At 46.7% G+C, this 14,987-nt stretch overlaps 1 protein-coding gene across 1 annotated transcript in view; it reads left to right on the top strand.

Annotated features, from left to right (window-relative positions):
• Positions 1–6,710: 6,710 nt before the first annotated feature.
• Positions 6,711–14,987, top strand: part of LOC144893248 (collagen alpha-1(XXI) chain-like) — a 109,076-nt gene continuing 100,799 nt past the window's right edge. Inside the window, exons 1-2 of the mRNA XM_078783105.1 lie at positions 6,711–6,794; positions 10,520–10,722. Coding sequence (XP_078639231.1) covers positions 10,554–10,722 — 169 coding nt within the window. The 5' untranslated portion in view covers positions 6,711–6,794; positions 10,520–10,553. The remainder of the gene's footprint in view (positions 6,795–10,519; positions 10,723–14,987) is intronic.

Below are 14,987 nucleotides of genomic sequence, written 5' to 3'. Positions count from 1 at the left end.
GTCTGCCCCCCATAGCTAGTCACACAAGCAACATGTAGCCTCGCAATAGTATAGTTATGTCTTAGTATTTGTGAGCTTAGTTCCTCTCCTTTGTTAATTCTGCGTTGAGTAGGAGCCAGGAAAATAGGCCCTACTGCCACCGGTCATCCTACATCTGTAGCCTCAACCCCTTTTTTGTTAACGTTGGTTCATATTGGGCGAGTTAACACGAGGGAGGCAGAGGAGGATCGGGGTGGAGTCGAGGCAGAGCGGCAGGAGCGATGACGGTAAGCATGAGCCGCCAATCAGAGCTCAGAGGTGGTGGCATCAGAGGGCGTGTTGAGAAGAGTCTGTTGAGTTCCAGAAGGTTCGGGGGGCGCAGCTATAAAACCGGCTGTGCAAAGCCCTCGACAGGATTTGCAGAGGAGGACTTGCAGAAAGGGCTTGCATCGGAGGGCTAAGAGGACTTGACTTGCTGCGAGAGAGAGAGAGAGAGAGAGAGAGAGAGAGAGATAGAGATAGAGATAGAGATAGAGAGAGATAGAGATAGATAGATAGAGATAGATAACAGGACTCACGTTGTACTGCCTGATGAACTTGACCATTGCACGAGAACGCGCACTAACCAACACCAAGTGTATTGAAGAAGAGGAGTTGGTCGCTACATACACGCGGGCGCAGCCAGGCGCGTTGATAACGAAATAGCGCATTTCAGCCGCGCGAGTGAACGAGGCTGAGTAACCGTCAGCCGCGCTAAAGTCTGCCCTCTACCGTTTCGCCCCAATCATCCCTTTGTTCGAGAGACGCGCTACGAGTCCCTGCCTTCGCCTGCCGTCATCTTCGCGGGACGTGCCGGGGACCATGGAGAGCTGGACGAGGACCATCCCTGGACGCATTGGGGAACACCTGCCCATCTGCAATCCGCTGTGTGAGTGTGAGTGAGACGGGCCCGTTGTCCCAGGGATAAGTTAAGACTGTATAAGGATTGCTCTGTGTCTCTTCATCCTTGAACTGTATATACGTGTGGGAATAATTAAACCTCTTTTCTTCCTTTCTTCTTGATTCAATCGTTTCTGTGATTTCTCCAGTTGACTAAGCGTGGCACGAATAAGATCGCACCAATCGGGTTCCACTATCTAAAACTGCGCGGGCCACGTGTACGCAATCCGCTCGGCGTACTAACATCATACGTGGTTCGTGCGAGGCTTGTTTCCTCGCTCCCAGGGCAGCGCGGGTACTTAGGTACAAGCGAAAAGTAGTCCCGAAACCCTACGCCGCGTGTGTCCGGGAGGGACGTGATAAGTCTCGGTTCTGCCAAGGCCCAGTAAAGACTAGGGGATTAATCCCCCCTTGATAAGGGGAAGAAGGCCGGCGTAGAGATCCGCAACAATTTTATATCTAAATTCTAAAGCTAGTATATCTAGTATAGCTAGTATATTGAGTATATCTAGATCTAGTATATCTAACCATAACACTAATCCCTTCATAGTGACTGCGAACGTACTGGAAGTTAAAATATATCATGTTCTAGATATTAAAATATCTCAGTTTTGTGTACTTTACGTCATTACGTCTATGATGTCATTACCATGGCTGACTGCACCAACCGACATTTGAATACACAAGTATACCCGCTCACTACGGGAGTGGCAGGAAGGGTCATTCATATTTGGGGTATATAGATTACAGTCGATCTATGGTCGGGTCTCAAGAACATTGGGTGTGTGTTCATTTTCCAAGTTTCTTGTGGAGAGATCGCCATTTGGTTTAAGAATTCTAATAAGCACTACATTCAAACCCATTAAGGAACGGCTGGCTTGGCAAGCGCTAGCTAGCTGCTTGGTAGATGAACACACCTCCAACCCTTGTGGGGTATATAGATTACAGTAGATCTTCCCTCAGTTTAAAAACTCTCTTCCTCACTCTCCTTGCACTGCCCTCTCTCCACCCCACCCCCAGGAGTACCTCTGGCTACGGCTTCTCCTCTGCTCCCACCTTTTGTTCATATGTGTTCTGTACCGTCCTCCAAACAGTGATGACTCCATTTACATTTCGCTGTCGGACAACATGGACCAACTTCTATCAACTCATCCAAACTCTCTCTTCCTCATATGTGGTGACTTCAACTGTCATCATGCCAGCTGGCTGGGTGTGGGTTCCTCTCTCACCAGCCATGGCACCTCAGCAAAGGACTTCTGCGACTCATTGGGACTGATACAATCTGTCAATTTCCCGACCCGGATCGCAGTCAATGGAGTATCTTCTCTTCTGGACTTGGTTATGACAAAATTCCCTGCAAATGTCTGCTGCTCTTCTTCTGCTCCAATCGGTTCTTCTGATCATGTGCTTGTCAAAGTGGACATCTCTCTGGCCATTCTCAGAGAGCCTCCTCAGCGCCGACGAGTCTTGCATTTCACTCAGGCTGACTGGCACGGTCTGCAAGCAGCCATCAATCATCTGGACTGGTCTCCCAACTCTACTGCCTCTGACATCAATTCTTCCTGGGAATTCTTCGAAAGCAAACTGCTCTCTCTCATGCACAGATTTATCCCATCTCGTCTTCAGTTGTCTTACCCTTCCTCCCGTCCATGGTACACTGACTCTTGTGGTGAGGCAGTTGCCCTGAAACAACTTGCCTTTGCCTCTTGGAAGGCAAATTGAACTGAAGGCAATCTTAGTTCCTTCCACCAAGCTCGGAACAAGTGTGTGTCTACCCTCAGGAGTGCCAGGAAGCACTATCTCTCCACACTCAAGATTGAACTCTCAAACCTGTCTCCTTCCTCCAAATCCTGGTGGCGTCTGGTCAAATCCGTTTCTGGTGTTTGTTCCCCCTCCATCCCCTCCCTTACCTCAAATGGCTACACAGTTGACACCGCACGTGACAAAGCCGAATGCCTCAACTCTGTATTTGCCTCAAAATCTTGTGTCCCAAACCCATCTCTCTCTGTTCCCACCTTTCCCAGTCGAACCCAACTGCTCCTGGACTATGTGTCCTTCTCTCCTGACAAGGTGGAGAGGCTTTTGTCAAACCTCGACTCTGATTCTGCAACTGGACCAGACAGCATCAGCCCACGGGTCCTAAAATCCTGCTCTGCCGCTCTATCTCACCCTCTTTATTCTTTTCACCCTCCCTTTTGCTCAAGGTCATCTGCCAACATCTTGGAAATCAGCAAACATTACCGCTTTACACAAAAAATGTGCAAAAACAAATCCTTGCAACTACAGACCAATCAGCCTGCTTCCAATTATCAGCAAAGTCATGGAATCCATCATTGCTTCGGATATCAAATCCTTCCTCTTCTCCAATGGCTTGATCTCTGATCATCAATTTGGATTCAGACCAGGTCATTCTACTCTGGACATGTTGCTTCTGCTGTATTAACAATGGATGGAGGTCCTCAATGCCAAACAGGAAATCAGAGCTGTCTCACTTGACATATCATGTGCCTTCGATAGGGTCTGCCACCCAGCTCTGCTCACCAAACTCTCCTCCTATGGTATCCATGGAAATCTCCACTCATGGCTTGCGGACTTCCTCTCTGGTCATAGGCAATGTGTGGCCCTGAATGGATTTCTCCCATCTCCCCTTCCTGTTCTGGCTGGAGTTCCCCAAGGTAGTGTTCTGGGCCCTGTGCTATTTCTGGTCTTCATCAATGATCTCTCCGACTCTCTGGAAAATCCTCTCTATCTCTTTGCTGATGACTCCACTATCTGCCGCTCCATTCCTCATCCCTCAGATCGGCAGTCTGCAGCCTCCTCGCTCTCTGCAGACCTGGACAAAATTACAGACTGGTCAAACAAGTGGAACATGTCTTTCAATCCTGACAAATCTCACACTCTTACTATGTCTCTCCGAAAGGACCGACTGGAAAACCCTCCCATCTACATTCTCAACAATCCTCTCCAAGAAGTTCTGTCGCTCAAGCTTTTGGGTCTCACTATCCGCCATGATCTTTCTTGGGAAAACCACATTTCCAAGCTGGCCTCCAAAGCCAGTCGCCGACTGGGCATCCTCCGTCGTGCAAAGTCCTTCCTTGGCACACCTGAGCTCCTCACCACATACAAGGCTTTCATCCGCAGCTCAATGGAATTCTGCTCTCCCCTCTGGGCCGGTGTTCCTGCCTCACACCTAGCTCGGCTTCACGCTGTTGAAACAAAAGCATTCAGAATCATTGGAACCTCCTCCGATGAAGCTAAATCCGAGGGCCTTTCACTCACTCACCGCAGGCAGGTTGGTGGTCTTTCTGTCTTCTACCGACTCCTCTCCGGCCTTTCTCCCCCAGTTCTCTCTGTGCTCTGTCCCCCCAATATTGCTTCAGGTCGCACAAGATCTGCCTGCAACCCTCTTATGGCTAAACTGCCAAAATCAAGACTCTCTGCTCACCTTCACTCCTTCATTCCTCTTTTCTCCCACCTCTGGAACAAACTCCCTCACTCTCTTCAATCCCAATCCTCCCTCCAGGTCTTTAAAACAGCTGTTCACCACCATCTCTTATCTTCCCCCATCGAAAACCTTGATTTGGTTTTGCATCTGATTTGCATTTGCATTGCATTTGATTTGGTTTGCATTTTGTTTGATTTGCATCCAAAACCCCTGCTAATTCACCCCAGATACACTTTTTTTTTTGGAAATTCCAACTTCTTTCCTGGAAGTCCTTGCAGTGTTCATATGTTTTATACCTCTCCCACCTCCCCCCAAACTCTCCCCCTCCCACATTTCTCCCGATGTCCCTGCTCTCAAATGTTGTGTTTGTGTCCTTCCCCCTCTCTCCCCATCTTGTCTACCGCTCCCCTTATTTTTTGTGTTTTATGTGTTGGTTTGACTTTTTGTGTGATTAATGTTCGCTCTTTCACGAGCCTCGATCTTGTATACAAAAACAAACAAAACAAAGGCTGTAAGTAAAACTTACCTCATGGATTTCGAGATTCCTCCAAATTTATTTGATAAATGTTATAAACAGCATTAGTGACGGTTTGAAAAGCTAATCATATGTGTTTGTGGTTTATAATATTTTACAAGCCCGGCTTCGCCGCTGTTAAACTTTTAGTCTTGTTTTTTTTTGACAATTATGTTGATCATTCCGGTTTGTGTGTTTATTTGTGTATGTTTGTCTGTCCGCTCACTTATACTTGCCTACAGGTCACAATTTTAAACCGATCTTCACGAAACTTCACCAAATTGTAGATTTTGTGATCTGACATAATCGTATAGATTTTTAAGGTCAAAAGGTCAACATAGGCCAAAGGTCAACAACAATTTTAAAATTTCTAAAATCCTAAATTTTCATCCGATTCACTTGAAATTGGAATGGGATTTACATATCGGTTAACTGAATTCAACCAACAACTATTTTTGAGGTCAACATAGGCCATAGGTCAACCACTTTTTCAAATTTCTGAAATCTTAAATTTTCATCTGATTGACTTGAAATTTGAATAGGATTTTCATGTCAACGAACTGAATTCAACCACAAACTATTTTGGAGATCTGCATAGGCCAAAAGGTCAACATAGGCCAAAGGTCAACAACAATTTCAGTTTTCTAAAATCTTCAATTTTAATCTGATTGACTTGAAATTTGAATAGGATTTTCATATCAACGAACTGAATTCAACCAACAACTATTTTTGAGGTCAACATAGGCCAAAAGGTCAACATAGGCCAAATTTCTAGAATTGTCCATTTTTATCCGATTAACTTAAACTTTGAAGACGATTTGCATATCAGGTCACTGAATTCAAACACTAATTATTTTTGAGGTCAAATGGATGCTCCACTGAGTGCCATTCTACTTTGTTCTGTTTTGCCAAGTGTCACTCCTTGAGTGATTTTTCATTTGTGTGTTTGTCTGTTTGTCCGCACAGAATAAATATGATTTTCTCTGCAACCGTTGGTCCGATTGACAGGAAATTTTCACCATAGGTGCACCTCCACCTGTAAAAATTTTAAATTCTAATTATGACGTCATATGTCACGTGGTGCGGGCGCCATCTTGGAAAAACTTTGCACCTCTCTATCTCCGAAAGCACTGCATGGGAAAAAATGAGACATGGCTCATTGTAAATAACTCTCCATGGGGAATAACATATGTTAATGATGATCAGATGATGTCATAGGTTCCCCTATTATAACGTCATAATTCGACAAGAAATAAACTTCATCCGATCAAGATGACATTTCTTGAGCGTCATTTATGGATAAATTTGTCACGTGGTTCGGGCGCCATATTTGTTTTAACACAAAATACTTAAAAACCACTAAAAAAAAACACGTTCTGGCGAGGGTCTGCAATCTCTGATTGCTCTTTCTTGTTTAAAATGTTTTTCTTACTTTTACATAACAGGGGTATTTCATTGGTCAGAAGGGCCCATAACAGGGGCCTGTGAACATTTCATTGGCTGTCGTATCATTTTGAATCCGACCGCTCTTTATCACATGCTCCATTATCCGAGCGGCCTGCAAAGCTGTTGCTACGGAACGACAGGCTTGGAAAGCTATAGCAAGCCGCTTGCTAACGGAACAACCCAGCAGTATTGGGTCGCGAAAACCTTTTTCAAAAGATGTGAAACCATTTTTTGCCGGAGTATCACCAGAGACGCTAGAGGGGGTGCTTGGTTACAGTTTTGATGGCTGAGTTTTATACGCGTGTTGTATCGTGTCGGCGTGCGGAGTGCGCGGGCGGTGAGGTCCGCGGTGAGTCGAGGCGTGGTGGGTGAGCCGTGTTGGGGACACGTTGCGCTGTTCGCTCGGACCGCGGTTGCTCCTGGACCAGGATCGCATCACCGGAGCGCGAACCAGCACATCCCGGGGACCCGGTGAGTGCAGCAAAGTTCGCTCATCCGACTCGGTTGGTGATCTTTCCATTGGCAATTATATTTCCCAATTTCCAATCCTTAATTTACCGCACATTCAGCTATATTAACTGGAGCATCTCTAACATTATTTTTTGTTAAATTAAAATGTCTATTTTCGTGACAAGACTCTATTTATCTCGGAAAGGATGATGTACAAAGTTGTGCATGTTACCCTTGAGTGTTCATAGTGTGTGTTCGATTTCAGACCCGACTGCAAACTGGCGCACTGGTGCTTTGCAGGTAGGTTATTGCGTCACTAAGCAATCCGATCCTCGATGGACGTGAAGCCACGTGTCCCACCTGTTAGCATTAGTCGGTGGACATTATAGATCCCACGCTGTTTTTCACCAAGAGTAGGCGAGTTATAGCTGGCTACCTGGACAAATTCTAGATTTCTTCCCCGCAAAAGGCAATGGCAAACCACACAATGCATAATGCTCAATTCCCCACGAGAATGTTTCGCCAGCCCCAACGCTCCTTTACACAGAGGATGGACGTATAACTATAACAATGAGTTGTAGTTCTGAAATAATTACCTCCGCCACCAAAGGTGGATGGAGGTTATGTTTTCACCCCTGTCTGTCTGTCTATCTGTTTGCTTGTTTGTGAACAAAATATCTCAAAAAGTTGTGGATGGATTCGGACGAAATTTGGCAGAGATGTAGCGTATGTGACAAGGACGAAATGATTCGATTTTGGTAAAGATCCGGATTCGGCTACTAGAATTTTAAAAGTGATTCTTCACCATTGGGAGATAGGGCCAAAAACGATACATAGCAGGATATCTTAAAAAGTTGTGGATGGATGATTTTGATTAAATGTGATTCCGTATTGTGATTTTCTGGTCTACTCTGGGATACAAAACGTAAACTGTTCACCTGGCAGAGGTATGTTCTCTACTGAGTGCCGTTCTAGTTGAATATGATTTGTTTCCAATCTAATAACCGTGCATCTAAATTTATGAATTCCAGGAACCGAACAGCAGTTGATCGGGGGACTCCTATTCCGTGTGGTTGTTGGCCAGAGGTCCACCAGACGGTGCCGTCCAGTTATTTTTTTAAACATTGGCGCACACTACATTCTGCTCAGAATAATGCACACCACAATCCTCTAGATTACAAGGTAATACGCCACCACTCAGCCCCGACCCTGACAACTCGTCCCCATCCCCGCCTAAGTCAAATTTGTGAGGTCTCGCCCCGTGTGGACACCTCTCGCTATACGCCATCACTTACTGTACACTCGCTGCACCTTTTTTTTTCACTAAAAAAAAGAGAAAAAAATTGCCTATAAGAGAGCCAAATGCGGCGTGTCCCTAAGGATCCTCGCTCACCAGTGCCAGAGGAGAGCTAATGCGTTCAAGATTTGCACTCGAGAAAAAAGGCCCAGCACAGTAATCTGCTGCGAAACCACCGCACGAAATCGAGGATCATACTGTTGGCGAACAACTTCACAAATGTTCCCATCCTCGTCTGTCTGTGAGAAGTTAACAGAAACTACTAGATGGACACAGGGAGGAGGTAGCTGGTCTCTTGTAAGACTTCAGTAAGGAGCAAATGACATCTGCATCTGCTTCGCCCGATGCATCTGCACTCGATCATGGTTTGCCCGGCAAGGCAACCGGCAAATTAGTTATAGGTGTATACAGTCGGTGTTATGCCTTCGATTGTTGTCGATCCCCAAAACCGTGCGATGCATTTTGACAACAAAACGTAAACCGACTAACTAGTGATTTCCTCTTATTTGAGGTACATGGGGGAATTGATTTGTTTGCTCAGTGAAGAGGTTGACCCCCCTCTTTGCTCCTCTGACAAATAGATGTAAAAGTTACTTAAGGGTATCGTACCTGCGCTGTATCAACATCATATTAATTCAATCCATCAATTTATGAATGTATTTCACTTTTGGTGGGGAGGAGGAATGGTGAAGGAGGAATGGGGAGGAAAACAGTGGGGCAGGCACACTGACATCACCAGGGTGTTTCTTTCTCTTTCTTTCTCTTTCTTTCTCTTTCTTTCTCTCTCTCTCTCTCTCTCTCTCTCTCTCTCTCTCTCTCTCTCTCTCTCTCTCTTTCTTTCTTTCTTTGTTTCTCTCTCTCTCTCTCTCTCTCTCTCTCTCTCTCTCTCTCTCTCTCTCTCTCTCTCTCTTTCTCTCATATACTGTGTTGTTTGGGAGGGGGAGGAAGAAGGGGGCTGTAGGGTTAGCAATGAAGAAATACCGAGAGCACATTTACTTTTTGACAAGACCCTCTCACAGACATCAAATTCGCTACACATGCATACAAACACCCATCCAACATTGTGCTCTGAACCCCTGGCTCATGATCTGAACCGCTGGCCCATGACCGGAACCCCTAGCCCTTCTGAACCCCTGGCTCAGGATCTAAGCCCCTGGCTCATGATCTGAACATCTGACTCATTACCGGAACCCCTGGCCCTTCTGAACCACTGGCTCATGACCTAAACCCATGGCTCATGATCTGAACCTCTGACTCATGAACGGAACCCCTGGCCCTTCTGAACCACTGGCTCATGATCCTGAATCCTTGGCTCTTCTGAAGCCCAGCCTCATGATCTGAACCCCTGGCCCTTCTGAACCCCTGACTAATTATCTGAACCTTTGGCTAAAGATCGGAACCCCTTGCTCATGATCTGAACCCCTGAGTCACACGATCTGAACCCTTGACTCAAGATCTGAACCCTTGACTCAAGATCTGAACCCTTGACTCAAGATCTGAACCCCTGGCTCATGATCTGAACCCCTGGCTCATGATCTGAACCCTTGGCTTGCGATCTGAACCCATGGCCCTTTTGAACACCTTGCTCATAATCTGAACCCTTGGCTCTTCTTAACCACTGGCTTATGATCTGAACCCCTGACTCATGATCTGAACCCTTGGCCCTTCTGAACCCCTGACTCATAATCTGAACCTTTGGCTCAACATCTGCACCCCTGGCTCATGATCTGAACCCGTCACTCATCATCTGAACCCCTGAGTCACAATCTCAACTTTTGGCTCAAGATCTGAATCCCTGGCCCACGATCTGAACCCCTGACTCATGATTTGAACACCTGGCTCATGATCTGAACCCCTGGCTCATGATCTGAACCCCTGGCTCACAATCTGAACCCCTGACATGATCAGAACCCCTGTCCCTTCTGAACCCCTGTCCCTTCTGAACCCCTGGCTCATGATGCTCAGAACCCAGCTCAGGTCCAAATGCCATTTCACACACGTGTTTGTTCATTCAATACTAGTGTCCTTGTAATTCACATGAAAGTACACTGATGTCTCTCATGTCATTGTCCACCGTGAGAAGTTTGTACAAACACCACTTAAAAATTTTAATCCATGTAAAACGCAAGATATTTACTGTAATCAGCAGGCAAAGACAAGGCGGTAGTCTTATTCTTTGGTAAAGGAAATGTACAGCTGCTCTGGGATGAAATATCATATAAATGTAGCACTGTTATGGCGCAAATTCAAATTTGAAGTCATGTACGTATTGATAAAATTCAGGATGAACTTATTAATTAGGAGCTGTATCATACACAAGGTTCTCTGGCCGATTCCCGAAGAACGTAGGAATAATGGAGGCCATTCAAGACGTATTCGTAGATTGCATACAAGGTCTTTCTATCATCATGCTTACCGTAAATAACATGAAATTTCTTGTTTCCTTCAGTTTTGCAGTTTTGCTGAGTGTCAGCCAGAGTGTGATGGTCAAGCACTCCAGATTGCATCTCACCATGTGCCAAATAATTTATATCAGGAAGAGAACTCCATATATGGCGGCGCAAGCGAGCTCGTTGTTGCTGCTTTTATTACTTGCTTTTGTGCAAGGAACTTCTGAGCAAGCTTCCAGCGAGGATGGAGATTACAGAGCAGGTGGGGCTTGCTATACAAAACATGGATTGGAAACAGGTAACACACTGCTAGCTAAAGCAGGATTATGCAACAAGAGGAATAATCTCGCGAGATCTGGATCTCGCGAGATCTCGGAGACGGTGGGAGGGATTTTCGAAGCTCCACACGATCTCCACGTTTTTCGAAGTTAAGTCTGTTCACAATTGTATTTTGTCGAAACTGTATTTATCTTTCGGTGTGTGAAGTTATTGTGTGCAACTTTGGTTGTTTCTCGGTGTTTATCTTTCATAAATTGATCGTCTGTTTGCCGTGTCGTGTCTTGAGGCCTTGTACAGTGTGCACTGTACAACCTTGAGGCTTTGTTTTTCTCTCAGCGGTCCGTCATTTGTGATCCAATAACTTTCGTTCTCTGTATTCCCAGTCTTTTCACCCATAGCCTACTTCCTTGTGTAAATCTCAACTCAAAAAAAAAAATAAAAAAAAAAAAAAAAAAAAAATTTCCTTCTCTGTTCTCATTCGTTTATTCATTCTTATTCGTTCGTTCGTTCTTCGACCACGTGTTTCTCCCCCATTTCCCCAGATAGTTTTCACTCATTAACCTTCAATGTTTACACTTTCCCCTCAAGTTATGTATTCCGTCATATTTTATAACACCTTTTTCTTCTTCTTCTTTAAAAGGCTGCTTTCGACTTGCTCACCAAATCAATTCATCCCCAAAAAAATATCCATCTCCTATAGTGCCTTTTTTCTACATTCCCTAAACTCTCCTGCACTCCATCCTCCATCCAGCGTCCTTAAACGTATTTTTAACTCGAAGGTCACAAGAAACTCATTTTGCAATAAATGTTCGTTTCCCATAAATCGTACACTTTCAAAAATCCAATCTCACCCCTCCCCTCCAAATCTTCCCCATTACCCCTCCCCTCCAAATCTTCCCCATCACCCCTCCCCTCCAAATCTTCCCCATCACCCATCCCTTTCAAATCTCCCCCCTTGCCCCCTCCCTCCTAAACTACCCCCTCTCCCCTCCCCGCCAAGACGCCCCCTCGCCCCTCCCCTCCTAGACTCCTGCCTCACCCCTCCCCTCCAAATCTCCCCCATATCCCATCCCTTTCAAATCCCTCCCCTTGTCCCTTCCCTCCCAAACTCCCCCCTCACCCCTCCCCTTCAAATCTCCCCACCCTCATTGCTTCTCAATTTCCCCCCTCTCACTCCCCCTCCTCAAAGCGTCCTCCCTGCTTCTTCCCCCTTCAAACTCTCACCTCCATCTCCCCCAACCTTCTGCCTCGCTCTTCCCCCTCCTCAAATAACACCTCATTGTGGCTCACCCAATCACCATCAAACCTTTTGTCCGCCCCATCCTTCCCTTTCTCCGAGCTATTCTGAAATCTCTGACACACCTTCAACAGCTCTCCCTATCTCTTCCACCTCTTCCACATCTTACCCTACCCCTCCTCCCCCCTGTTCTGTATCTGATGCTCCCCCTTCCTCTTCATTAACGGTATGGACCTCAAACATCCGGGGCCTTCGTTCAAACTTAACTGATCTCTCCATACAGGTTGCTTCTGTCAAACCAGACGTGATCTGCTTAACAGAAACTTTCCTCCTTTATGATGTCTCTGATTCCATAGTATCTCTCCCGGGCTACTCCCTCCTCCGGTATGATAGACCTGAGCCTCGTCCTGGAGGCGGGGTTGCTATCTTTATCAAAAACTCTCTTCCTCACTCGCCCTGCACTGCACTCTCTCCACCTCACCCCCAGGAATACCTCTGGCTACGGCTTCCCCTTCGCTCCCACCTCTTGTTCATATGTGTGTTGTACCGTCCACCAAACAGTGATGACTCCATCTACATCTCGCTGTCTGATGATATGGACCAACTTCTATCTACTCATCCCAACTCTCTCTTCCTCATATGTGGAGATTTCAATTGTCACCATGCCAGTTGGCTGGGTGTGGGTACCTCTCTCACCAGCCATGGCTCTTCAGCAAAGGACTTCTGCGACTCACTGGGACTGACACAATCTGTCAATTTCCCGACCCGGATCTCAGTCAACGGAACATCTTCTCTTCTGGACTTGGTTATGACTAACTTCCCTGAAAATGTCTGCTGCTCTTCTTCTGCTCCGATCGGATCATCTGATCATGTCCTTGTTAAAGTGGACATCTCTCTGACCATCCTCAGGGAGCCTGCTCAGCGTCGACGAGTCTGGCATTTCACTCAGGCCAACTGGCACGGTCTTCAAGCAGCCATCAATCATCTGGACTGGTCTCCCATCTCTACCACCTCTGACATCAACTCATCCTGGGAATTCTTCCAAAGTAAATTGCTCTCTCTCATGCACAGATTTATCCCATCTCGTCTTCAGTTGTCATACCCTTCCTCCCGTCCATGGTACACGGAATCTTGTGGTGAGGCTGTTGCCCAGAAACAACTTGCCTTCGTCTCCTGGAAAGCAAATCCAACGGAAGGAAATCTCATTTCCTTTCACAAAGCCCGAAACAAGTGTGTGTCCACCCTCAGGAGAGCCAGGAAACAATATCTCTCCGTTCTCAAGACCGAACTCTCTTATCTGTCTCCCTCTTCCAAATCCTGGTGGCGTCTGGTCAAATCCGTTTCTGGTGTTTGTTCCCCCTCCATCCCCTCCCTTACCTCAAACGGCTACACAGCTGACTCCGCACGTGAAAAAGCTGAATGCCTCAACTCTGTGTTTGCCTCTAAATCTTGTGTCCCAAACCCATCCCTCTCTGTACCCACCATACCCAGTCGTACCCTGCTGCTCCTGGACTCCGTGTCCTTTCCTCCTGACAAGGTGGAAAAGTTTCTGTCAACCCTCGACTCTGATTCTGCAACTGGACCCGACGGCATCAGCCCACGGGTCCTAAAATCCTGCTCTGCCGCTCTATCTCACCCTCTCTCTGTTCTCTTCACCCTCTCTTTTGCTCAAGGTCAACTGCCATCTGCTTGGAAATCAGCCAACATCACCGCTTTGCACAAAAAAGGTGCAAAAACAGATCCTAGCAACTACAGACCAATCAGCCTTCTCCCAATTATCAGCAAAGTCATGGAATCCATCATTGCTTCGGATATGAAATCTTTCCTCTTCTCCAATGGCTTGATCTCTGATCATCAATTTGGTTTCAGACCAGGTCACTCTACTCTGGACATGCTGCTTCTGCTGTCTCAACAATGGATGGAGGTCCTCAATGCCAAACAGGAAATTAGAGCTGTCTCCCTCGACATATCACGTGCCTTCGACACGGTCTGGCACCCCGCTCTGCTCACCAAACTCTCCTCCTTTGGTATCCATGGAAATCTCCACGCATGGCTGGCGGACTTCCTCTCTAGTCGTCGTCAACGTGTGGCCCTGAATGGGTTTCTCTCATCTCCTCTTCCTGTTCAGGCTGGAGTTCCCCAAGGCAGTGTTCTGGGCCCCGTGCTTTTTCTGGTCTTCATCAATGATCTCTCTGACTCTCTCGAAAATCCTCTCTATCTCTTTGCTGATGACTCCACTCTCTGCCGCTCCATTCCTCTTCCCTCAGATCGGCAGTCTGCTGCCTCCTCACTCTCTGAAGACCTGGACAAAATCACAGACTGGTCAAACAAGTGGAACATGTCTTTCAATCCTGACAAATCTCACACTCTTACTATGTCTCTCCGAAAAGATCGACTGGACAACCCTCCCATCTACTTTCTCAACAATCCTCTCCAAGAAGTTCTGTCGCTCAAGATTTTGGGTCTCACTATCTGCCATGATCTTTCTTGGGAAAACCACATTTCCAAGCTGGCCTCCAAAGCCAGTCGCCGACTGGGCATCCTCCGTCGTGCGAAGTCCTTCCTCGGCACACCTGAGCTCCTCACCACATACAAGGCTTTCATCCGCAGCTCAATGGAATACTGTTCTCCCCTATGGGCCGGTGCTCCTGCCTCACACCTAGCTCGGCTTCACGCTGTTGAAACCAAAGCTTTCAGAATTATTGGAATCTCCCGCGATGAAGCTATCTCTGAGGGCCTTTCACTCACTCACCGCAGGCAGGTAGGTGGTCTTTCTGTCTTCTACCGACTCCTCTCCGGCCTTGCACCCCCAGCTCTCTCTGTGCTCTGTCCCCCAAATATTCCTACAGGTCGCACAAGATCTGCCAGCAACCCTCTGATGGTTAAACTGCCGAAATCTCGGCTCTCTGCTCACCTTCACTCTTTCATTCCTCTTTTCTCCCGCCTCTGGAACAAACTCCCTCACTCCCTTCAATCCCACTCCTCCCTCCAGGTCTTTAAAACAGCTGTTC

The sequence above is a fragment of the Myxine glutinosa genome, chromosome 8, assembly GCF_964187855.1.
Source record: "Myxine glutinosa chromosome 8, kmMyxGlut1.1, whole genome shotgun sequence".
NCBI classification, from domain to species: domain Eukaryota; kingdom Metazoa; phylum Chordata; class Myxini; order Myxiniformes; family Myxinidae; genus Myxine; species Myxine glutinosa.
The sequence above is the reverse complement of the archived record's forward strand: the minus strand, read 5'-3'. Positions and strand labels throughout refer to the sequence as shown.